Source organism: Oxyura jamaicensis, chromosome 4, assembly GCF_011077185.1.
Source record: "Oxyura jamaicensis isolate SHBP4307 breed ruddy duck chromosome 4, BPBGC_Ojam_1.0, whole genome shotgun sequence".
Classification (NCBI taxonomy): domain Eukaryota; kingdom Metazoa; phylum Chordata; class Aves; order Anseriformes; family Anatidae; genus Oxyura; species Oxyura jamaicensis.
In genome coordinates this window covers 67063239-67089492 of record NC_048896.1, presented here as the reverse complement: position 1 = coordinate 67089492, position 26254 = coordinate 67063239, and the positions used below count along the sequence as shown (strand labels likewise).

Genomic DNA, 26254 nt, shown 5'->3' with positions numbered 1-26254 from the left:
ATGGTCTGGGCTCCTGGCTCATCATGACTGTTCATCAAATACTGACAAGGCTTTCAGACAGAATTTATACCAGAAGTGTCATTCTACACATTTAGGAGCAGTCACCCCCAGTAACAATAGTGCCGGTTCTTTAAACCATTTCTCCAGAAAGACAAACTGGGATTCTTTCCTTAGTGTCTTCACAGTATTAGAAAGATTTTCAGTTATTGTTCTTTTAAGTGTGTTTTGGGTGCTTTATGAAAGTTAATATGTCTTTAAAAGTAATGGATAGTCTGCAAGCAATATCTCAATATTTATATGGCAACTAAACTTGTTAGTGAGGAAACAGGCACACAGTGCAGAGCAATTGTGTTTTATTGTAGCATTTGAAAGGGAACCTCCTTCCAGTATCACAGACTGCACTAATTACATGTTGATTTTATAATTATTTTCACCTGCATGTACCATGCCTTCCATAAATAAATAAATAAACAAATCAACCCACAGTGCCACATCCGCAGGTAAGATCTAACAGTTTATGGATACCTTATTATCTCTGCTTCAAGAGAATGATGCAAAGGTAAATGTAAAGGTATTGACACTTCATACACGTAGCCAAATGGAATAAACACCTCACAAGGACAGGCTAACCACAAACTGCAGAGGACATGTGATCCAGCAGCCTGGCAAGTGGGAATCGTGGTCTTTTGAAGCATTACAGATGTGAACGAGTAATGCCTCAGTACCTCAGTAGTCTTCCACTAGTTTGTGGCATGGCAGTCACGGAGCAGTCCCTATGTAAAGGAAATGTGCTGATTTGTATTCTGCAGAAATCCTCTAAATTGATGGGAACCAACTGCTCAGTCACCAGTCCTGTTCTCTCCTAGATCATTTAAGCAAGTCAGCTTGTCTCAAAACAGCAATTTGTTGTACCTCTTTGCAGATGGAGTTCAAATGTGTCACTGTGTGACAGGAGCATGCCAGAGTTCATGGAATTGATTCAAAGGAGAAAGCAGCCAGCAGAAAACCTCTTATTATTCACCTTTCTTCTTTTGTGTTCCAGTTTGGTTGATGCCACATTCAATTTTGCGCCCACTATGAACTTCTCTTTCCCAGTGAGGGCTGGCACATCATCCCTCACAATGTCAGATCCTCTGATTGATCCTTGCTGCTCCATCCTCAGGGAGAACACAACCTCGTAGTGCCTCTCTGTTCTATCCCCCCCCCACACACACATCTTGGAGAGAAAGAATATTTATTATGTTCTTGGGCACTTACTGTACAACATAGCTTATTTGTGTATCCAGCTCGCTGGCTGCCTGCACAGGGCAATACGAGGGGATGAATGCATCTGAATGCTCCACGGAGCTCAGCAGCAATGGAATGCGTAGAGGATGAGGGCGTGTGTCCCCAGGGGGACAGGCTCAGAGCTGGAGGAAGGTCTCAGGAAGAGGTCAGGAGATAGCCAGAGCTGTACAAGGCATTTTGTAGCACCCAAAAAGGAAAAGCTAAGGGTTCTGTACATACGTTTTTGGCCTTAAACATACTTTTTATTTCACATCTGAAAATGCTTTATGTGCATTTGACTGCAGAGGCCTGGGCAAGCTGCATATATGTATCTGAAAGTTTACTTTCAATAGCATTGCTTTTAGTTTCTCCTTGCTAATGACTTGTTCCCCTTCCTAAGTGCATCAAGAGTCTTTGGAAACATTTGAAAGTGTTTAGTATATTCTGAATGGCAGGGGAGATTAAGCAAGCCGCTCAGGACTTTCAAAATGTGTTTACTTTGACTTAGAAAGCACTCTGATTTTAAAGAGATTTCGTCTCCTATTGTCAGTGATTTTCCCCAAGTCACAGGAACCTGAAAGTGTGTCAAATACAACTGCCAGAGAAAGACAAGGTGAAGGCACTTGCTTTTCCTCAGAAAGAGGCATGAACTTCCACAGTAGGCACTGAAATACCTTGAGCCACTGGCACTGAGGTTAAATTTGTGAAGTACATGGTGTAACAACTGCAATGAGAACTCAGTTCTGCACGTTCAGTTTTGTTAATTCTAAATAACAGAAATTTTGTAATGGGTTGTGAGGACAAAACACATGGAGCAGAAAGACCGTCAGGGAACAGAAGACCATCTGATGCTTTCTTTGCTCATAGAGTCATTATTTAAAGAACTCATCTTTGAGAAGAAGGACTATCTCGTAGTGTTCCTTTTTGACTACAGCCAGCATGAAGATGTGGGGCTAGGATGTCTGTTCCTAGGCACTAGGTTTCTGAGGAAATAAAAGGAGAACAGCTTCAATTTGTGGCTTGAGGTTGAGTCTTAGAGTTGGGCTGCCTTTGAGTTTTTGTGTGAAGAGTCCTAAGTGTCTCCTAGAGGTGCTCTTGTCTCAGGCCTGGCAATCTGGCAGTGGCTTGGGACAAACTGAGCATAGGAAGCCCTGTGTATTACTTGCCTTAAACTCTGCAGAGCTCGTAAAGTAATTTGGGACCGGTGCAAGAATGTGAGGGTTCCTCTTGTACCCTGCTGAGGGCACTCATAGTGTAGAAGACTTGCTGTTTGGGTACAGGACCCAAGTAATATGAAACACCCCAAAAGTATCATTTACTTAAATAAGCAATGAGAATTTGATTTCATGAGCATCTGTGTAATTATCCTTATCTCAACCATATGTAATCTGAACATTCAATGCAAAGTAGTCATCCTGAAATGAGCTGAGACTTCCCCACAGAGTAAGTCACTTTTCTTCCTTTGCATGTGTGTGAACACAGATCGATCACCCCTCTGACTTCAAAGGTGTTCTTCCTTTTACTTACAATGTGAAGCAAGGGTAAAATAACAGACTGAAATATTCTGCATTGAACCCCACAGAAAAGGTACATCTGTGAAATGAATACCAGGCATCAAACAGAAAAGGCTCCTACTCTTTCTGAAGTATTACCTGCCTCTGCTTCGACAGTATCCCAGGCATCATAGCTCCACTTCTGACCTCTGTTCTGGTGTGTGGCTCCAGATGACCCCTTTGTAACCCGTACGCCCTGGTTTGAAATTTGGCTCAGCATGAGGCCAGCCAAATTCTTTTAAAATTGCGAGCAACTCTGAGTGCTGTAAGCATCACTGGTGTGTGGGTTTTTTTGGCTCGACTCCCAAGGAAACAGTTTGTGGAAAAGCCTGAGAAGCCCCCCACCCCGCCTTGGACTAATTAATGCATCTCCCATCTGTGTGGGCTGAAAAAAATAGGACAAGAATAAACAAGAATAAAATGCAGTCTCCTCCCCCACTTTTTTTTTTAATTATTATTATTAAGCAAATTTTATCTAGTCTGCATTACTTGCAAATTCCTTTAACTGAAATGCAAGAAGAATCAAAGCAACTTGGAAGTCATAGACAAGACTGGACTAATTCAGCTGGAAGGGACCTACCAAGATCAAATCCAGCTGCCCAACCACTTCAGGGCTAACAAAAAGTTAAAGCATTAAAAGCATTACCCATATGCCTCAAACACTTACAGGCTTGTGGCATCAACCACCTCTCTGGGAAGTCTATTCGGGTGACCACGTTCATGGTAAAGAAATTTGTCCTAATGTCCAGTCTGAACCTCCTCTGGTGCAGCTTTGTGCCATTCCTGCGCATCCTGTCATCAGTTAGCAGGGAGAAGAGACTAGCACCTCCCTTTCTGCTTCACCTTCTCAGGAAGTTGTGGAGAGCAATGAGGTTATGTAAACAAGTGGCTTAAGAAACCAGTTTCTCTGGTCTCTATGTAGAGATGAAGATCTCCCTTATCAAACTAGTTTTACTCTAGAAGTTTTAGTTTGGATTTGCTTTTCTTGAAAATGGGCATCTGGAAATGGAGAAAAATGTTCCTAAGTCTCTTAAGACAGTCCCAAAATGACCTAGCTCAAGCAGTGAAACCAGAGCATGGGGTACTATGAAGACAAGGCAGCTTTCCTTCCTTAACCTTCGGTGTGAATTTGTGGGACTCTGTGCCTGCCCACAGATACAATCGAGCATCCCCACTTGCCCCTGTATAACACCATCTGCTGGTCACAGAGAAGTGACATTAGGTAATGCTAACTATACATGGAAGCCTGTACTTGTCAAGTGAGAAACAGCAATTATATCAAAGGATGCATTCTTGCAGATATATGGTCTCAAAATGCCTTAAAGACAGATGGACCAGAAGGCCAGAACATGCACCTGTACTAAAATAACATGGGTGAGGTTTTTGTTTTGTTTTGTTTTTTAAGTTTTCAGTGGCTGGCTGCTGGCTGCTCACCTACTCAGAAACCATTTCTAGCTAAAGGAGAGGAGAGCAGATGTTTCCTGTCCAGCAGATGCAGAATCTCTTAGATACCATTTCTCATAAAGCAAAGCCCAAAATGTTACATGTTCCTGAGAAAAGGGTTGGAGCTGCTATCCAGACATATACACACGTACCAGGAAGACTTTGGATCACAGGCCATTCACTCCTTCTTTCCCCCCAGTTTCCCTGCTTATTTCTCTGCAATGGTAAAAGCAGGACATATTTTTAAAAATCAAAATTTTAATTCTTTTTTAAATTTTAATTTTCAAGGGAGTAAAGTTTTGGGATGTAAGTGTTCCTTCATTTTGCAAAAGAAAAACTAATAATAAAAAAAAAGACCCTCCCATATGAAGCAAACCAGAGAAATATTTGTTATGTTAAAGATTTTATTGCTACGTGCTCCCCAATACAACAAACAGGATCAGTAGTGTACACTTTAATGAAAGTGAAATTAGCTTGGTAGAAAAGAAAGCAAAAAGGTACAACGATTATCTACACCCACATTGTATATATGTAGAAGATAAAGACAGAGAAAGAGAATTTGACATTTGGGGAATTTCCAAGGAACAAAACACACCCTATTTGTCTGTTTGAGGCTCAGGGATTGTCTGCACAATCTATTTAATACTAATTTCTTTGACCTTCAAAAGTCTTGCAGAAAGGTAGCAGCAATTCTTTACAGGTGTTGAGTCAATACTTTAGTGGGTTAGATTACGCACATCACAATGCAAGATGTGCCTTGCATAGTGACCCTATACTCCCCTGAACAGGATTCATCTACTTAAAAGTTTCATTTACCTTAAAATTCTGACAACAGTTTTCGTCCTTACTTCATCGTAGTAATTTTGCATCATCACTACAGAAGTTTCTTTCCCGAATTTAGCCTTTGGAGTCCCATTTTGGAGTCCTACTATTTTATAGGATGTTAGAGGTTCACAATCACTGTCCTTATAAATGGGTCAATCATGAGGACCTTTTATGGGGAGCCAAAAATTGCACATGAATCTTTCATAGCCTATTTAGAAATTAAAGATGCCTTTAACAAAAAAAAAGTCATAAGACTTTTTTTTTTTTTTTTTTTTTTTTTTTTAAGAATAAGATCAACAATTTCTCTACAGTAGTTTAGTTAGCTTAGATTTATTTTCTATCCGTATGACATAGCATGTACAGGTATCTAGTTACATCTCTATTTTATCTTGGCAAAAAGAATAGTCAACTGCCATTAGTGTAAATATTTAGTACATAAAATACTATCAAGAATTCAACTTTTAATAAATATCTTTAGTTCTCAATCCTATATACAAGTACTTTACAGCAACACACAGGAGAGAGTGTGATTGGGTGGACTGTGAACAAGATGGTTATTGACATAAATTACTAGTATATTATTGCAGTCAGATGCATTGTGGTTGTGGAGATTTTGAGGTGAACCATGCTGAAAAATAAATATCTCTCTCACCTTTAAATCAATGCTTCCAGTAGGAAAAAAAATCTATTTTAAGTCTTGCCACAGCTATTTCTTATTAGTGCCTATTCTACCACTGTGATGCTTTTTCAGCTTCATAAAAAACAACTGGATCGTCTGGAAAACACAACTCATCTTTGACTTGTGAATATTACAGTACTTACAGTATATACATGGTTTCCTACACTGGGCTGACCTCGTAGGCAAAAGGAGACCGAAGGGACAGCACTGCTACTTCTAAACTGAAGCAGTGCCTGTTCAGCATGGGCCATGGGTGTCAGTCTTCATTTCACAGGCACATACAATTGTTTTTCCAACCTGTGACTAGAATTACACTAAAATTTCTAAACCTACTTTTAACGGGCAGGTGGCAATAAGTAGACTCATACCTTGAGGATTACACTTTTTTTCCCCCCTATTTCAAAAGAAAGCATCATGTTGTTGATATTAATAAAAACCAAACTCTTTCCTAGTGTCAGTGGATGTAATTCATATGAAAATGGAACTCCTCCTTTTATGACAATGCTGCTTAAAAAATCAACTTGTGGAATGTAAATAAGGCAGTACTCAATGGCAGGCACCTAGAATGTAAAGTAAACAGTTGTCTGACAGCACAAAACTCTTAAAAATAATACTGATTTTCTGCAATATACAGTATTTACACAACAGCTGCAAATTTGCTCATACAATATCCATTTATATAGATAAATTAGCAAAACAAGTCTTATGGATTCGGTTGTTCCATTGCAAAAGTATTTTGTATAGTGTAAACGTTTGGTACCTCTTGTAATGGGGCATTTTCTACATTTGTTTAAAAACAAAAATAATGAGGTGAGTGCTGACATCAGGGACACTTTCCCTGTACTAGAGCTTGACTGATGCCCTCAGCAACTTTTGCTCACTGTTAGGAATATTCTTTGGTGCTTTCCTCCAACGCATTCACACTACCCAGATGACGGAGGATGGGAGGAGGATGGGACCAACTAGAAAGTGAACCAGCACTTCTCATTCTTTGTATTTACAAGGAAATGAGTTGATGATCTGCAGTGTCCTGCTCATAGAAAGCAGCATGCACCATAGTGTCCAGAAGTAAAGAATTGAAACACAAAGCCAAACAAAGCCTCTTTCTTCTACTATCCTCCACGTGGCATTCGCGTTCATCTTTCCACAGTGGAGGACCTTGAAGGCCATCTCTTGTCAACGTGCTTCTCACCCTTCCGTGAAGTTCTCGATGGAGAAGGAGCACCCACCACGGTGTTATTAAGTGGCACCACAGGAACCGCTGCTGCCAAATCAAGGGCGTTACGAGGGCCAAGACTGCTGCTGTTGGCTGGTGGCTGGTGTAGCAAAGCAAACAGCCTAGAAGTCTTGCTTGCCTGAGGAACACTCCATCGGGGAAACTCAGCACCTTTAGGCTTAGTGTTTGATGGGGAGACGCGTGTATCTGCGTCCTCTTCTGTGAAGCGAAGCCTGCCCAGAGAACTTCGCCCAGGCAGGAGCTCTGCGTAGCGGGGCACTGACGGCGTTGGCATCACCAAAGCCCTAGGCAGCTCACTGTGATCGAACAGCGCTTCCTCTTCAGTTTCAGCAGCCTCAGTAAGAAATGGAGGTGGGAGGGTGCTGCTGCGCTTGCTGCAGGACTCACAGCACAGCTTGTTGTAGCCAGGGATGGAACAGTACCGTGCAAGCACCTCCATCTGACAGAAGATAGATTTGTCTCCCATACAGGGTTCATCTGCAAAACAAATCCAATACTGATTACAAATCCAGTACTGAAGAGTGCCTGGGTGGAATTTAGATGGGCATTGATAAAGTTCTGTCCATGGTTCCAAAACGATGGGCTAGTCTGAGATGCTTCATCCATCAAAGAACTCACCAACCCCATCCCCTAAAAATAACCCAACCCCTTCAAAGAGGCCTAGCTGGGAACAACAACAACAAAAAATCATTGTTGACTCTGAAAATGCTGGATTCTGTGCACACCAGTCATGAGGAGAGGGAAGTCACGCTCTATTTCTGGAGGGCCACAGAAAGCAATTTCTAATGATAACCTAATAACTCCCAAATACCCAGCTAGTTGTCGTTCTACCCACCCCAAATCACCTTCCCTTCTAGCCTAAGGACATTGTCTATCAACAACATTAAAAAGAATTAAATTTTCCCTTAAAGAAATCCCAAGCAGTAACTCTCAGAGATGCTTTTTATACAGTCTCTTAAAATAAAGTGTTAGATACATTTCTTAGTTTTTCAGTGACCTAAACATAACTAGAGAACCGATGGAACGCTTTTAACAGATAGTTCAGATGCCTTCAAGTTGTGTGTGGCATTCCTTTCAATTAGAGAAAAGATCCTAAAGAAGTCAAAATGTACTGGAGGGTCTCAAAAATGTCAATGTTTCTTTGAGCATTTGCTGGATATTTGTATTCAACACATAGAAATGCAGTGGTCATTGCAAGAATATGAAAAAGGAAAAATAACGATTTTATATTTAGCTAAGAGCACATCTGTACCCAGTCTTCTTCAGAGTATGATCTGTCACATGAACTCATTTGCAAAGTTCTAAGTTTTAATGACACCTGGACTGGGACAAACACTGAGAGTTTCTAACATGCATCAGTAGGTGGCAATGTTGAGAATTTTATGTTCCTAATCTATTGTATTAGTACCTAAATCTGGGGCTGAGGCTCTAGCAGCAGTTCAGAAGTAGACCAGGAACGTAGGAATGTGTAATACGTCACAAGACAGAAAACCAGCATTGAGGACAAGTGAGTTGCTCAGTGCATCCAGTAACTATTCAAATACTTTGGGAAGAGACCAGCAAAACATTCCCATTAATAGAATTTTCCTAAGATACCACAGTTTACTTCAAATAGTATTGATGGATTTTACTTAAAATAGAAGCATGCAAAATTATAATGCAAAAGGCCAAAAGCTAACCCCAGTGATTGAGAGTATCTGTTCCATGTCTAGTCCTCAATTCATAGTTACCAATTATGTAGTCAACATTTTAACGAGCAACAGATGGCATATTTTGCCACTTATTAAGCTCTAAAATTAAATTAGCTTTCTGTCCTGTGATATTTTCTCACTGGTGTACAGATGCTGTCTCACCACATGTCAACAGTATGTTAGGCAACCAAGTTTACCTATTTTAAAATATTAACTGTAGCCCAACCCCTCAATCAGCATAAATCAGCTTAATTCCACTGAATTCAGTAAAATTACAGACATCAGTGGGCTTATGGGATGTTGTTTATAAATAGCAAATTATATGACTTCAGCACATAATATAATTTTTTTCCTTGCTCCTAGTCCTGATGTGCTTCCTTGGACGGGTGTTTATTGGTTCTTGACAAACCTAGCATTAAATATGCAGCTTTGCCTGGGAACATACGTAGCCCATGGAGGCACTATAAGACTATTTTCAGCAGGAATTAGCATGGGAAATTCAAGGGCTGTATTCATAATTCATCTAAACTAGAAAAGCTAATATTGAAACACAAATCTTTGCATCACATATAAAGTAATAATTATGCCTTCATGGAAATGATCTGGAAAATTATGGCAGTCACCTTATTAACGCACTGTGATTTATATCAATATATAAGTGAAAGCAAACATTATAACCTAAAATAACAAACAAATCAAATTATAAAGTACCAAAAATTATTTTTGCCATTCCATAGTGACAAATGCATCTTATTTAGTCCTCTTCTCTCATGGCTAATTTTTCTGGTGTTCGTTTGCAACGGTTTAGATTTTGTGACTCACACGGTAGTGCCAAGATTTGGTTTGGTACTTATCTACTTTCAGGAGGTTCCGTAAGTACAATCTTGGAGTTAAATACTCACATAATCCCTTTTTTTAAATTATTTTTTAGGTTAATTCTGCACAACCTAGTCAACCATTTCCTATTCAGTACTGAAGTGCTTGTATTCTTCTGCTGATGTTCACAGGAAAAATTCTCCTTTTCACGATCTGTTACTTGCTTCATGGTAACTAAGAGTAGAAGACACAAGAAAGTGTATTGGCTCCCTAGGGAATTTTTAGAAGATGAAACTACTAGAATAGAATTTAAATTAACTCAAATTTTTCACATTAGATTCTAGATTTGTCATATCTCTTAAAAAAGGCATCACTGTGACTGTACATCCAACGGGATGTTTGCTGACAGCATCCCACTGAGAAATCTTGCTTTGAGCTGGAAGTTGGTATTTAGGTACTACAATTTAAAAGAGGAGGTGGGTACTTCTGCATGCATGCCATATTGCATCTGGCAAAGTAGGGCTTCCTCATACAGGGTTCTTAACATGAAGCTCATCAGTTCGTGTCAGTACCACAAAATCATTTTTTTTAATTTGGGACAGATAAAAAGGAAATTTGATGGTAACATTTGCACAGCCACAGAAACATGACTGCTGCTCAGATTATTGCTATGGACCTGAAGGGTAAAATCTTGCCTCCTTTTTCCTTCTACTTCTAGTCACAGATACTTAAGAGTGTGAAATATCTATGGGAGGTGTCCTCATTTTTCTACACTACAGAACTCAGCTCCACTGAGGAAGAGCTGGTGACCCTTCTGTATGCAGACATGTTCTTTCATGAAATGAAAGAGAAAAGCTTTAACATAACATAACATAAAATCAATCACTCTAGCTATGGCAAATGTCCATCCCAGCTCCATTAAGATGAAATTCTCAGCAACTGTGCATTTATACTGTAAATCACTGGTCAAAAACACGTAATACAGACTGATGTTTTGCTAAGTCTAAAGCCCTGAAAATCAAAATAATAATCCAGGCTATAGAGACTTAAAAATAAAGGTCTACCACACATTACATAAAGGGTTTATCTACATAAATGTCACAGAACACTGTTTATATATTAGCTGTATTCCCCCAAAACACAGAGTGCGGTAGAAACCACATCAGAAGAGTGTGGTGAAAAAGATAGACTACTTGGTCTGAAAGAATACTGGCAGCTACTTAGTGCAGAGGTTGAAAATCCCAGTGCTTGGTAAAAGTTATGGCCCTAATCCCTGAGCAGAGTAGGGAGGTTTGTGCTCAAAGAGGAGAGTTGGGTGTATGAAGTCTGGCTGAGGAACAGAACCCACAGGGCCCCTGTGGTTTTTTCAAAAGGATGAAGGACATGGCTGGATGCAGCTGTTTGTGCCCTTGTAGTTAGCAGCATTTTCATAAAGCCCGCATTGTGCTGTAGGTTTGCTGCAGCAAGGCCAGGTAGATCATTGCACTTCCCTGGCCATTACTTTTTTTTTTTTTTTTTTTAACAGCTATTGCAATGTGTGCTATGTCCTCTCTCTTGAGGAAATGGACCTAGAGCTTCAGAACCCTGTTAAGCACCCCCAGTACCTACATGTGACCACAGAAATCCTTCATTCACCAGGGCATGTGAGATGGGGTCCATATTAAGTAACCAACAAAAAATAAAAATAAGTATTAACCAAGGTGATTCAACTACAATTTGTAGAGGGTCTGTACAAGACCATCTATTGCTTACATTCCATATTAATGGATCCTAGGTGTTGCAGGTCAGTGGCACTGAGTATTGCTGCAGGAGAACATAATACTCACATGGAGAAGAAAAGACTGCCCGATACATAATTTTGAATGGCTGGAATTTAACAGTCTGTTACAGAAAATTCCAGGTGATGCTTAAAGAACAGATTAAGCTAATGCTTAAAGCACAAGATCAAATTCATCTGAATAGTTTTATGAAGATGTAACCCTTATTTATTTTAGTTTTGGAAATGTTTCTATCAGTGGTGAATAATCAGTCCTTAATGAATAGAGAACTTTTTTTCTAAAGTCACAGATAGTGATTTGCTCCCACCTAGTGGACCCACCACTTCTTAACATAGCTCAGAGAATTGTTTTCTACGGAGTTCCTTCACTGGCAATAGCAGAAGAGAAAAAGAGCACAGTAGACACTTTTAGCAGTTAGATTCAGTCTGTGGGAGAGCATAATGCACTTTCTAAGAACTCTTACTCTATTTTTTTCTACCACCCAGTGGTCAGAGTATTAGGACTATCATGAGAGATTGAAAAAAAACAAAAAACAACACAAATAAATTGTATTGTATTTTCATTTCCTTTCAATTTGCAGGGTTGTAAAACTCTTCCTGTGATCTAAAGGTCAAGCAGGGTCTTCTTTGGACTGACCTTCACCTTTGGCACAAATTTTTGCAAATGTAACTTAGGCTAACATGTCTAAACCCCCTTATTTCAGCATGTTTACAAGAGAGAACAACCCTGGTGTGTGAGAAACACCAATCCCCTGGAGTTACGGTATCAGTAATAGGCTGGACTACACAACAGGGTGCCTCTAGCTGGAATACAGCATGGCGATCTCCAGTGAATGATGTATTATTATCTAGAATGCAAGAAGTGAATGGTGTTGTGTGGTTGTCACCTAACAATGTAGGGTCTCTAAAATACGGTACAGTACAAGCTTGGTGTGTACACTATGTCATTATAAGCATGGGCTCTGCCTTGTCTTAGAAACCTGTACACAGAAAGTTCACCAAGTAAAACTAAAGCTTTAGGTAGGATTAAATACAGGTCTAGTATTTTTCATTGGAATTTAATGAGTATGAAAAGTCTTAACCATCTCTGTCCCAGAACATTTTTATGCCCTGACATGCTGCCCTGAGACAGGGACTGTTACCCTCATCTGATGCAGTCATATTAAGTTGTTCGCTTACCATTACAGGGAGCGAGTTTACAAGTCCTCACTGATTCTGGCTTTTCTCCATCACAATGGTCACCAGCACGGCATATGATCTGCCGGGTCTCGGTGCCCTCCCCACAAGTCACAGAGCACTATGAGACAGACACAAGACAATTTAGGATATTTCACAGCAACTTGCAAAATGTGTGTAAAATAGCCCAAGGCTGTCTTTCACATTAGGCTATACATTCCAGCAGTTTGTTTTGAAAGCAGGCTTTAGTGAAGGGTAGCATAATGGAAAAACAAGCAAAGAAAGAGGATGGTATTTTCTGCAGTTCTTCCTTTCTGTAATGTTATATTTATTATTAGAGCATATTATGAATGTTTCTACTTTGTCTTCCTATAGCCAATTCCTGATCTTAACAGTATAACAGAAAGAGAACACAAAAGGCATGGAATTCTAACTCAGTGCCTGCTGAGTTAGCTGTAAAGTTCAGTTGTTTGTTCCTAAGACATCATAAGAATACGCACAATTGCAGAAACTTTGAGATTCTACCACAGTCCAAGTTGGTAAAGCAAACAAACAAAAACACCTATCCATAAAGCTGTCCTCAGAGTCAGGGAAATACAAAGCTGGAAAGCTGGAGAAAAGCAAAAACAGTATTTGTTTTGCACGATTGTATATCTGATATTGTGGATGTTTTCCATGTTGGTTTCTAGAGAAGCTGGATGGCATTATCTGCTGCCAAGTTTCATGTCTTGGAGAACTCCGACGAAGTGTAGTCAGGAGCTTTCACCCCAGGCCCAGCTCTGACATTGGAGGCACGAGGTATTAGCAGAAGTATGTTATTTGCTCATGACTGCTGCTCACCTACCTCAGACCAGGGTCCAGCCTTCCACTGTGCGGGGCATGGTATGCGGTTGCACGGCCTGCGACTCTCAGGGCGATCTCCACTGCAGTACTTGAAGTGGACAGAGCGGTTTGCGCCATCATGGAGGGGCTGAATGCAACGCACAGTACGGATCTGGTAGCCTGAATTCCCACAGGTTTTTGTGCAGTATTCCCATTCATCTGCTGACCACCTGGGGCATAAAAAGATTAAGATACCATCAGAGCTTTTACCCATCATCCAAATTTCTGCGAGCTCAGGCAGTCCTTGGCATGCATTTTCTTTTGGTGGTGAAACCACGCAGATCAGTAACCAGTCTTACACAGGTAGGAAAAGCATCCAGAACACAGGAACTACAATCTAGATAGCTATCAGATAGCATCCCAAATCTGGCATGGGTTGATTTCCACACCTACCACAGAAGGCAATCGTTCGTATCTTATCTCTAAGACACACTTACAGAGGTTGTGTGCATTCCTGAAGATTGCACATTCTACGAATGGGCTTTGGCTTTTTACTGGCTTCACAGAAGCTGCGATGAACCATTTTGTTATCACTTTTCCTGCGGCACCCATATTTGGTATACTGGAATCCTGGAACATATTTCAGAAAAATTAGGAAAAACAGGTTCTTGTTAGATTTTTTGGTTTAAATATAAGTTTTATGTACTATTAAATGTTTTTTATAACAGATATTTACAAGGTATTTAAACATGCTCACAATTTGTTCAGTTTTCAGGCACTACATTGTTGCAGAGTGCTCTGTGGATGTTGTTTAAAACATGGCACTATGGTAGGTTTTCAAGGCCAGAAAGGACCGTTAAGACCCTTCAGTCTAACCTCTGCATTACACATACAGATTTTGGCAGAGAGAGGGTAGAAATTACCTCCTTATTGTCAAGTGGCAGGTCACTGACTAACAAGGGAATAAACCCATGTCCCAAATCTTATTTTAGCGTTCTTGCTGCCGGATGACATCACCCACTATTTTGCTATATAGAAGTCTTAAAGTTACTTAGAAATTTACATTCCCTGTTATTTGTATAGGAGTAATGTGCATTGCATAAGTAAAGTGAACACTCAGTAGCATAAATGGCTGGGTTTGTACATCCAAAGAGGCTTTGGGTGCTGCATTTAAACACTTAAAAAGGACTTTTTCTTTCTAGGCAGAAGCGTTACACTTTTGAATAATCAGACACTTAAGATATTTTAAGCTTGGCCACCCAAAATAACAAATAACAAGCTGTTTTAAAAAAAGAAAGCCCAAGATTTCTAAAGCATTCACTTGCCCCACCTTCTACTCTTCCACTTTTGGTAGTTTGTCATTTATGACTAGAAGGTGCTACATCATCTCTTTACCTCCACCACAGGGTTTGGAGCACTGCGACCAACTCTTCAATGCCCACTCAAAAGTATCTATTTCCTCCTGTAGGACGTTGTTGCTGTTGATAGTTGGCACTGAATCCTCATGAATGATGTATTTATAAGTCAGGCTAGATCTTGTGTCATTCTCCCGAGGAATGATCTATTAATAATCAAATGCAAACAGTGGTAGACAACCAGAGCCATTATTTATTCTGTAGTGTAAAGAAACTATGGCCTCTTAAGGACACGTGAAAACTGCTGGTAAGATAATTGGAAAAAAAAAAAAAAAAAAAAAAAAAAGTCCTCTTTTATCTTCACAGTTAGAACTAACAATAGTAAGGTCAACACAGAGCTGTTTAAAATGAGATGCCTTTCTAAGCTAGCTTTCTAGGCTGGCCAAGTAGGACACCATCATCTGGGACGAAATGATGCAGTGGCCCAGTTATATACTTGGCAGGAGACCAGGGTTGGTCTTAAACACTGACGTGCAATGCCTTTTTTTGTCCACTGAAAGTGTCCCACTGAAATCAGAGACCACAATATTTGGCTTGTGACTGATACTTTACCACTGCATGAACAGGCAGCAGTTTACAAGGGAGGGTAACAGCTAGCGAGGAAAGGATTTCAGCCTGCCAGCTGTCTCCTCAGCATATGTCTTTCTGGCAGGCGTTAACACAGCAAAGTTTATCTCAGCACAATCTCTGTGCTGACCGTGCACTTTTACAAAAGACAAAACCACCACGTTCCCACTGCTTGACATACAACGTACCAGCACAACCACTGCATCATGCAAAGGCCCATCAGTGTGGAGAGTTTCTATGTCGTCTTCTATGTTGTATTCCCACTCCACACCCAGGTCAATGAAAGATCGGGATCTGGCCTCCTCCCCTTTCCCATTCAGAATATAGTGTCCTGTAGCCTGGTTCTTAATTGCTGAAAGGATTGAAAAGAGTGGCAGTCGTGCCTTCCATCATAGCGTCTGCAATCGTAGTGGCTTATGTGAAACTTGACCGGAAATATTCCAGATTACTTTTTACAAAAAACAAACAAACACTAGGAAATGCTATAGATGCATTCTTAGAAAAAGGCCCTCCAAGGCCATCTCATTTAGCCTCCAAATTCCACTCTGATGATAGACACATTTGCATGTTTGATTCAATTTTGGACCTCCTTATCCATATGAGTTAGATACAGATACAGAGCTAGAGATGGACTGAAAAACTTCCTCCTGTGTAACAATACATACATTTTCCATATTGGTTTAGTTCCCAGGAAGCACAGGTAGTAGCAAGAAACTCAGGTCAAATCTTCAGAGTTTCCTTTCCTCCTCATTTGCATAAGACCAAACCAGCATCACTGGGAATACACACTTTAGGAGACTAAATGCATTTCTTATATTCCTCAGGTTATAAAAATGATAGCTTTTTTCTTTATTTCACTGTCTTTAGCATATGTATTAAAGTACCAGATGCTAAATAAGTAAGCAAAGAGCTGAGGCATTTGAACCCCCAGGAAACTTACTGGTTTTGGGTTCCTGCAACACACCTTGAAAGTGTGAGGGTTATTATTGCATTCTGATTACAAGTCATTACATTAGAAATCTGAGAGATGGACTCTCATTTTTTCTTTTGTGCAAATTTTGCAAATCACCATAGAACATGATATGCAGAAATCTCACATGCTTCTATGATTAATCAAAATGCAGGAGCTCTGCCGTGCCTAGTTGGAAGTGTGATGAAACTACTTCTTACTGCCAAATCAAACCTATCCCCTGAAAGGTAATAGCAGTGATTGGTCCAAATGAAGATCTTGGACCTCAAAAGCCAGGAGTTTTTCTCTGACATTAACACAGCCAAAACTATTGCCTATTGCCTCTTCTTTTTCTTTTTTATTCTTTTTTTTTTTTTTTTTTAGTAACTAACTTAACTTTGCCTAAAGAGTTTAAAATTTGGACAGTGCCTTAGCACAAGAAGAGCTGACTAAAAGTATGTTAGAAACAATGGATGATCTCACCCCTCTAGTGTAAGCTAAAAATCCCTTAAGCATTAGAAAGTGGTAAGTAGCAAGATACAAGCTGATTAACAACAATATGGTGTTTCTTACATAAGAAAAATCTCAAATGAAAGGGACTGCAACTATATGACAAGTTCTCCAGTCTTTTTTTCCATTAAAAATGCTGTTGCTTACAATCTGCAGCGAATAAGAATAATTAAAGATAGTGAATTTCATTCACAAACAGAATGCATCTTTTTTTTTTTTTTTTTTTTTTTTTTTTTTACTCTGGCAGCGCCAGTTTAAATATGAGTGATGACAGTCTTTTATTAGTAAGCATGCAAATTGGGATCAGTTTAATATTTTGAAGAATTCAGATGAGAATTAAATTTGATTGCTAAGCTTATGCTGTTGAACTCAGTCCTTAACATGCAATTCTGAATGCACATATTTACCCTAAATACTTTAATTTGGTTATCTCACTGCTCAGGTTCTTTTGCATGACTGCTCCATGCTTCTCATCATGCCTCAAAGCCAAACCTGAGGAGAGAAACACTTACCAAGAAAGTGAGGAGAAGCCTCGTCTTCTTGGATAAACACATGTCGAGCACCAGGAGGGATATCAAACATCTTAAGGTACCCTTTGGCATGTGTAGTAGTCAATGGAGAAAGCAGAGGAGGAAAGAAAAAGTAATAGCCATGGTTAGGAGTGCTCTACATCATCCAGCTTCTACTTGCAGAAGAGGGCATCCATCAACTGAGAAGCAGTGCCAGAGAGAAACTGATCAAATAGTTTTGTAACGTGTTTGGCAGGACTTCCTTGTGCTTTTCCTCTTTCAGGGAGAAAAGAGAACCAGTTACAAATCTATTTGTCGCATAATTAGCTACACTGCTATAGGCCATAATGATTAACAATTCAGGCAAAAATATGTTTCCTATGTTTCTGAGCATACAAAGGAGAAAAACAAGTCTCCCTGATTTTTTTTCCAGATCACCCATCAGCCAGACTGTTAGATTTGAATTTACTTACTATACTGTTTCACGTTTACATCTTAAGTGTGTCTATTTACTTCTGAGACAACAATAACTCTGGAGAAAGTTGGATGTAGTGCAGAGTGTATTGTTGCTACACTTAAGGAAGGTCTTGTCTACGTGGAAGTTAATTATTGACAACTGTGAAATGTAAAACGAATGAATTCACGTATTACTGCTGAGGTGAAAGGGCTGAACTCAACTCTCTATAGCTAAGAGTAAAAAACAGTTTCCAAAGACAAGAATTCCTATTTTAAATTTTAATTATTTATCAGTCCAAACCACAAGTAATTAGTGTGATGTTAAGCACATACAACTGTAATTTAGGAAGACTAAAATCTGTCTTCAGAACCTGTCAACAGGCACTTCTATTTAAAGTTTTAAAGAAGAGCTACACAGGTACCAAAGTGAATGTATAATTAATTGGATGTAAGGATGTGAAACTCTTAAGTTCATAGCATTTTCATATTCCCCTATTTTCCCTTTAATGCCTACATATTTAATTATGATAAACCTTCTTGGATCCATTTTTAAAGAGCTGAATAAGTTTTTCCTCTGATTTGTACTCCACAATGCAATTTCCTGCTACCAAAGCAGTGTAGATGTGACAAGACTTGTGGTATTTGTGCATTGCAAACAGAAGATTTAGCATTTAAGTAACTGTTTCATCTGGGGGATTCTAGGACTAACCAATAAATGTGTAGTTTGCCATGCGTCTGACATAGTACAGCTGCTTGGATAATCAAAGTGAAGAAAATGAAGAACTATGAGTGTGTAAAATTGTGGTCTTGGCTGATGAGTGAATGTAAAAGCAGCATTTGCTGACTTTTTTATTGACCATCTTTTGAGCATATGAAACACAAAACTTTTGCCTGATTTTGTGTTATCTATCAATGTCTAGATGAAGATGAGAACTATAGCAAGAATTCTCAAGTTGCCTTGGATGCCACTCTTTCTGCAAGCACTTGACACTTACCCAGAGTATTTTTAGACTCCTTTGTTTCAGAAAGGGAAATATTGCGAGCTCCTTTGGGCAATGTAAATGCTCCTCTTGTCTTCCCTTAAACAGAATGTCTGTAATTAGTGTTATGGGAGCCAAGTCCTGTTATTTCATTGACTACATTATCAGCCAGATGGTCTTAACAAATATAAAGTAGAACTTAGTTCTGTGTTCAAAGGCATTTAAGCAGTATTAGACACATCTAGCAAATTTTAATAGTCAATGAAAATTAGACCAGTGAAAATTCAGGTAGGTGATTTTAAGTTGGATACTTGCAGATTTCATTTTCCAGAAACTTGAATTCTTTTTGGCACCTCTTGCTTAAATGCTTTCCTGTTGGAAGAGGTCAATTAGTCCTTTTAATGACTAGATTGCCAAAGTTACCGTAAAACAATAAACATTTCACAAACACTTTCATCACTTTCATTAACATTTGGAAGTGGCTGATTAACAGCAGTCTTTCCTGAACCATATCCTTGCACTGTCTGTGACTTTGAATTGTAGTACTTTCCAGGCACTGAGAACATCCAGTCACACACTATCACCCCATAAGACAATGCAGTATTACTTAGGGCTCCCAGGCAAAAATGCTGAGACAGAACATGATGAGGTCAGTAGCATATTTTGCCCTCTGCTGGCCTCTCATTTGCCCTGTTATCTCCCAGGCAGTAAGCCAAACCACAGGCGTAGGTACACTGACTGCAAGCTGTGAGCTGCAAACCACTGCTATAGAAAATAGAAACCAGACTCACTACAGAAAGCTCTTCCTGGACTGGATCCAAAGTTGTGACATGAATATACCCTCTGCCTCCCCAAGTACAATCATTTTTCTTAGTGAAAAAGATTAGAAACACACTTAGAAGGCTGAGCACTTATTTTTGCTGATTACATGAGGTGGTTTTTTTTTGGCTTTTTTTTCAGAAAAGCATAGTAACTCCCAGCTGAAGAAATACACAGGTCTATACATGAGGATCACATTACAGTCTTAAATTTGAGTAATTCTTATATTATTCTGTGTCTAATCCATCAGCCCGTCATCCCTTTCAGAAAGGTTCTCTACTGGCTCTGATAATTACAATCAGTAACCGTCTCCTGATGGTTTGTGATAATTAGTAAGTATTTTCTGCAGAATATTTTTTATATTTTATTTCCATTAACTTGTCTTTGTCCAAGTTTAGTTTGGTTGCTCACTTACTGTCCAAAATTAGTTACCGATGCTGCAGCACAGCTTTCTTCATGGCAGCAATTACCAGCCTCTGAACTGTTAAAGAAAACACTATCTGTCCCTAAGCCTTTCTCCACTCTGTCTTAAAGCACTTAGTTCTATCAAACAGGTATTACTGAAATAGCTCCAAGTCATACATACTCATATCCCTGAGTAGCTTCCCCAGACTGAAATAAAAGCAATAATAAGAAAGCTCTGGAATGTAAAATATTCTCAGAGAAATATACAAGATAATGCTGCCCTGGCTTAACAAATAACTGACTAAATACAAAATTGAGGAAGTTCAAGGAGATCTTAAATTATTATTGATGAGATGTGCTGCAACGTACTCCAGTCTAGTCTGAGCATTTTAACTAGCACATTCTTAGTTCAGAGCTGACAGAATGCTTCATATGTTTCACTGGATGTCAGTTATGCAACTAGAAAGATGAGAGAAATTAGGGTTTCTTCCAAAATATTTTTATATTTGGTTCAGAATTAAGTTGAATTTATTTTTCATTTGTTTATTTGACTAAAAGTCTGTAATTTGTGACAAGACTGAATTGATATGAGGATCTACATGTTCATATGCAAACAAGTTCAGACTTCCACTTAAAACTTGAGTTTAGGTTTGAGAAGAAAAACTTGTGAAAAGCTTCAAAGGGAAAAAAAGTATTTCCTCTAGTCGTCCTACATATAAAGGTATGTTGCACTTAGTATCAAGTAAAGTACCTCGATTTCTTCTGAATTTCACTGTTAAGAAAAACAGTTCATTTTTGTTTGACAGAACTAGGTGTGTCCCCACTTAACACAAACATTGTCTATTTGGGCTTCAGCATTTACAAATAACTAAACATGTTCTGCCTGGTGAGTGTTTCTGGATACACCAGACTAATCAAACTTTCTTCTAATCAGTCCTTCAAAAGACAGAAACATTCCGGTGTTTTAAAAGATTTAATTTCTTCATCAAAGACTAAGGCATTTTCACACTTAAATCTTCTCTTTTGCTACTTTGATGTAGGTTGCATCTCTGACCAGTCTGCAAGAGCAGTAAGCATGACAGAAATACCAGAGAAAACAGAAATTACATTTACAGGCAAGAAAATGCTATTCCTACCAAGCTTTTTGGGAGTGCGGGTAAAGGTTCCTTTCACAGTTCGGCAATGAGAGTTATCTCCACCACAGACACCACACTTATCTTCAGCCTTATTGGAGCCAATTTCCTTGTCACAACCCACCTTCTGCAGAACAAAGAGCAAAAAGAGACATGGCTTTAGTGTAGGCTGTAAGTTTTAGTAATAGAGGGAGCAATCTCAAATCAATGCATTCAGGAAATCGCCAACACTGATTTATTTTATTTAAACACAAATTACTTGAAAGCCTAGTGCTGTGTGATAGTTCCTAGGTGAAGAACAGAAAATGATTCTCATGTTATATCCACTCTATGTCAAGACTAGGAAAGATGGAAAAAAAAATTCAAAAGGAAACTTTTCAGACAGGAACCTAAGTGTAAATGAGGCAAATGAAACCATTAGTTGAAGAAAAGTGGAGTATTTCCATGGAACAGATCCGTTCCAGATTGCTCTAATTTAATTTAAATTTCAAGTAATAATGAGGAATGTGATGCTGCAAATATTTAATTTTAAAACATCTGCAAAGTCTATCTCTGCACTATTTACAGAGTTCTGATTGCTGCTAAACAGAGTTGTTAGGTAACAGCACAGTTCAAATTCAGTGACGGTCTTGGGAAGGTGCCACTCACCACACATTCTCCACGAACACAAATGCTGTAGGGATCTTTATAGGAACAGCGAGTCCCATCATGTGCCAGCTGTTTCATATAAGCAACATCTCCTGTTTCTTTGGATTGGCAGTACAGGTGGCATCTCTTATTAGCTGCATAGCAGAGAAACAGAAGTAACTGCATAAGTTAATGGCAACCCAGATGAGTTTCAGAAAAAAATCCCACTAAAGGCAGACAGAGAATAAGACAGAAAGGACCTTAAACAGTCAGATGTGGGGAAAAAGAAACAGCAAGTTGCTTTTCTCTGAATTATGGGCCTATCATTTTGAGAAATTCTCAAAGAAAGCAGTTCCCTTCCAAAGAGGCTCCTAGAATTGTATTCTCCAATACTCTGCAAGTAGCTTTCACTTTGATCTTATTGGGAACAGGGCTGAAATGATAGGAAATGATATCACATGAAAATAACAGAGGGTATGGGCCTTTAACTTTCTTTAGCCTTTTTGGAAAATACCAGCTGAATGTCTACTTCCTGGTTGCTATCTGAATCTGACTCCCTAGACAAGCAAATAAAGGGTTTCTCTGGAGATACCTGAGGAAAAAATGCCAGCAACTCAAGGCAGCTCTGAAACACCTTTCAGTAAGCTAAGAAATTTTGTGCTTAAACTGTCCTCATTACTGAAGGTAGTTACTGGGTTCGATTAGAGTTACAAGTGAAGAATCAGGATCTGGCAGGTAGACCCATACAAGAGTGGGAAAATACTACAAAAGGACTTCTCCAGTAGTGCCATTAGAAAAAAATACTACTTCTGGTGCAAATTACTAGTAGTGGTAGCATTAATGTTTTGCACTCAAACAGACAAACAGCTATATGGGAGGGCAGGAAGAGTCTTTCAGGACCTGAGCACAGCTTTCTACACTTGGCCCCAACAGTCAGGGGCATTAAATGCAATGAGCACCCACCAACTATTCCAGCAGCAGCTGAGAGCTGCAAGCCTCAGCTTTCACACTGTGTTCTCACTAGGAAAAGGATCAAAGTTAGGGGAAGCTAGCTGGGCTAGGGTTGGAGCAAGTACAGGAATTTCAGAAATTTATTTTTGGGCCATTCTTTTTTCCTGCTTTTTAGTCTCAGCTACACTCATTCATACCCCAGTTACTTCCAGTCTCTACATGGTGACTGGAACAAGACTGCCACAAGCTCTGCAAGATTTGAGGACTGACTTGTAATAAACACAACAGAACTTACTGTCGGGGTGTTCGTATGGCAGCCAGTGGTGTTTGCTGTTCTGATACTCAAAGTGGGAATTGCGTTGCTGACATTGCTGCGCTCTGAAGTCCTCAAAGTGCTTTGGACACTCTTCTGTATTGCAGAGTTGAAACTCAAAATTGACACCAGCACAATCTTCACCTCCATTAATCGGCCTGTGAGGAGGAAACATTCAAGAGATTCTAAAACCTTCTGAAGATTACATCCCAAAGGCATGTGCTGAAATACAGTAGCAATGCATGTGCACATATATGCTGCCAATTGCTGATTTACAATTAGGCATCATCTAATAGTTTATCCCGCAGCTTGCTGAGCTTGTACACTATGTTCTCTTCACTCTTACACATCAGCTAAATCCTTCATGGGATGGTTTTCCACAGGCTTTCCTCTGGAAGTTCTTGAATTCTCCAAAAATGATCCTAGCTCTCTGCAAAAAGCCATGTTTCGAGGGGCTTGAACAGAATGTGAATTTTGGCAGACTCCATCCCAAAACGTAAATGCCATTTCAGCCAACACCTACAATGATTACCAGTCACTGGAAACCACCAAGGCAGAAGACCTACATTGGATTGTTGCACTGGCGTGTTCGGAAGCGAACTCCAGTTCCACAGGTTCGTGAACAGGATCCAAATTTTGTCCAGGATCCCCAGTTGCCATCCTGCTTCAGCTGGTTAGCATTCTTCCACATGCAGTGACCTTTGTAGCACCACTGAGAGAAATGGGGCAAGGAAAACAGAAACCAAATGAAATGTACAATCACAGTTAAGTTAAAAGTCTACAGAGGTGAGCTCATGGGGCTAAGAAGGGATGTCTCAGAAAATACGTTGCAAACAGAGACTTTCCTGGGGACAAAGTGGGTGAGGGTGTCTGTACTCTGGGCCCAGCAGTGCCTAATCCCCCTCCTCAACTAGCAGCACTGCCACACTTTAGCCTGTATCCTTTCACCAGCAAATGCACAAAACATGTTATACTCTTTTCACTTGATTTAAATAATTCTTTGCTTCATTTGAGTCTTAGTTGCAACCATCTTTTTAAAGGAATTTTCATGTTCTCACTATTATATCACAGGTGAAGTTCTTGATGAGGATTAGTAGTTTTTTTTATTATTATTATTTTACTTTTTTTCCTTGTACTGGCCAAATAAAACACTCATGCAAATAAGCTGGAACAGAGGGCTAGTCACTGGGCAGGGTATTTTTTTGCTGCTGGCCAGGGCATATCCAGATAGTGTAAGTTGCTCTCTTTGACATGGAATTTGTTAAACAAACATTTGCTTCAGTATAATTAAAAATGAATTAGCAGCAGGACATTTACTAATGGGGATATTAAAAGGCAAAAATAAAAACTAATCCTAAGTCTACACAAACATTTAGCCACAGGATGCCTGGATCACAAGCACTAAGAAGAGTTTGGGATTACATACTCCTGTCCTACAGTGACAGCATCATCTGCTGCCAGGGATTCTTAATGACGCTTTATGGGCACTTTGCAGATGGGAGAATAATAATAATAATAATAATAATAAAAGTAACTAAAAGGGCACAGAAGAGGATGCGAGTGGGCTACACCTGAACTAAGGGCTCAGTGTCCTCAACCTCCAAAATTTAGTCCGTATTACAATCAACTTTGAACAGTTCACAGAACACCACAGTGGGAGAGCACAGCTCCTGCTTTTCCCTTCCTCTGGCTCCACCCAGGGGATGCTGGCCAATTTCCTATTTTCCTATTTTCCCTTCGACCCAAATGAATGTAGTTGATTTTGTTTCTTTTAATACAAACATAGCAAAAACACAGTACTCACTTTCCCAGGGGCACATTCTGTCCCATCGAGTGGAGGCCCTTTCTTAGTCTTACAGAAGTATGGGTTATCTGGATGGCTGCACCACAACTGCTTGCATGGGTCAAACGTTCGGAACTGAAATGGAGAACATTTATGAGATGAAACTCAAAATTAGGTTACTGATACTTTTTGGATAAGGGTTCAATCCACCCAGTCAATTAATCTACCACAGCTATCAGTAAGTAAAGTATCTTCAGAAGGGGAAGGGTAGTGCTTATTCCCTGCATCTCCTGGTTCTGAACTGGTAAGAAGAGGGAAGGATGAGGCCCCAGAAGTGGGAGGAAGATGATTTTTTTCCCTTCTTCCTCGGGATCACAGGCTTCATGCCACCAGTCTGTGTCTTGTCAACTGTGCTGCTGTCCACCTGAACGTTAAACCAAATGACTCAGATGAATGGGCTTCACCCATAAATCTCTCTCTCCTCCTTGTATATCTGTTTAAACTACTGCATTAACTGCTCTTCAACTGCGAGAAAATGCATATTTTGCAGCTAGTAAATAAGGCCAAACACCAACTTGCTGAATGAATGTTTGTTTTCACAATGACTGCCCTGGACATACCGCTGTGCACATTTTGTAGCCAACACCAAAATCAAAGCGGCACTGTTCATCCATGGAATAATTGATGCCTGGCAGCTCAGGAAGCTTGGGCCAATCGTGCTTAAAAGGGTCATCGAGAAGACAGTCGTAAGAGCTGTGGAAAGATGCACAGAAAAAAATTGCAAGAAAATAATAATCACTTTTTTGATCAGTAAGATCCAAGTATTTTTTCTTAGATGTCAATATTGGCAATATTCCTTTAACCAGTTTTCTGTCCTATTTATATATGGGTCTTATTCTATGAAGTACAGACAGTCCCTTCTGTAAGAATATTGCCTAGCACAATGTAACTGGGCACTGGATGGGAAGATCCGACAGCAAAATCCCCACATTTGCTAGTGACTGTGGACTGTGGACTGTGACTGTTCTGCTGTTCCCTGCCCTAACAGTACATACGGAATTTGCGCTTTACTTTCCTGTCACCAGATGCAGAAAACAAACACTTCCAGTCCTTAGTGCCAAAGTCTCTCAGTATGCTCAGTTTCTCAGTATGGTTCAAACTACCACATGAGTCCTAATACAAGGCGTAACACAAAGCCTGCTGGAGTCAAAGGGAGCCTTTCCACTGACTTCATGGGGCCTTGAAGCAGGACAGTAGTCTGAGAACAGGCCCTGAAATCTATGGTATACTGCTGTTGCAGTGAGTCACAGAGAAGCCTACTGGAATGCTTTTGAATGCTGAATCCCTGCCTGGAAGCAGAGAGCAGCCCCCACCAGAGGATCCCATTCCCCAGTATCTCAGAAGCCCCCCTACCACTGTGTTCATAAAACAGGGCTTCACAGACAGAGGTCCCATTTATGACAGTTGTGTCTGCTCCTGGTGGGCCTCTCATCTTTGCCATCTAATGGAGGCCCCCCCACTGGCCCCACATCCCAAGGAACTGCATAGACTT

At 39.8% G+C, this 26254-nt stretch overlaps 1 protein-coding gene across 19 annotated transcripts in view; it reads right to left on the bottom strand.

The window, feature by feature from the left end:
- Positions 1-26254, bottom strand: part of ADAMTS3 (ADAM metallopeptidase with thrombospondin type 1 motif 3) — a 152903-nt gene that overhangs the window by 8404 nt on the left and 118245 nt on the right. For 15 of the 19 annotated variants that reach the window (XM_035324386.1, XM_035324384.1, XM_035324387.1 and 12 more), the window contains 15 exons: positions 25323-25455; positions 24724-24837; positions 23486-23631; positions 22902-23077; positions 21677-21810; positions 21032-21155; positions 18987-19043; positions 18687-18770; positions 17239-17319; positions 15456-15619; positions 14681-14846; positions 13783-13915; positions 13308-13515; positions 12467-12584; positions 4649-7480 (listed from right to left, as the gene is read on the bottom strand). In XM_035324386.1, the coding sequence (XP_035180277.1) occupies positions 6903-7480; positions 12467-12584; positions 13308-13515; positions 13783-13915; positions 14681-14846; positions 15456-15619; positions 17239-17319; positions 18687-18770; positions 18987-19043; positions 21032-21155; positions 21677-21810; positions 22902-23077; positions 23486-23631; positions 24724-24837; positions 25323-25455 (2416 nt within the window). In that variant the 3' untranslated portion in view covers positions 4649-6902. Of the gene's footprint in view, positions 1-4648; positions 7481-12466; positions 12585-13307; positions 13516-13782; positions 13916-14680; positions 14847-15455; positions 15716-17238; positions 17320-18686; positions 18771-18986; positions 19044-21031; positions 21156-21676; positions 21811-22901; positions 23078-23485; positions 23632-24723; positions 24838-25322; positions 25456-26254 lie in introns of those variants that run through there. The other 4 variants (XR_004750290.1, XM_035324389.1, XM_035324394.1 and 1 more) reach the window with 4 other exon arrangements.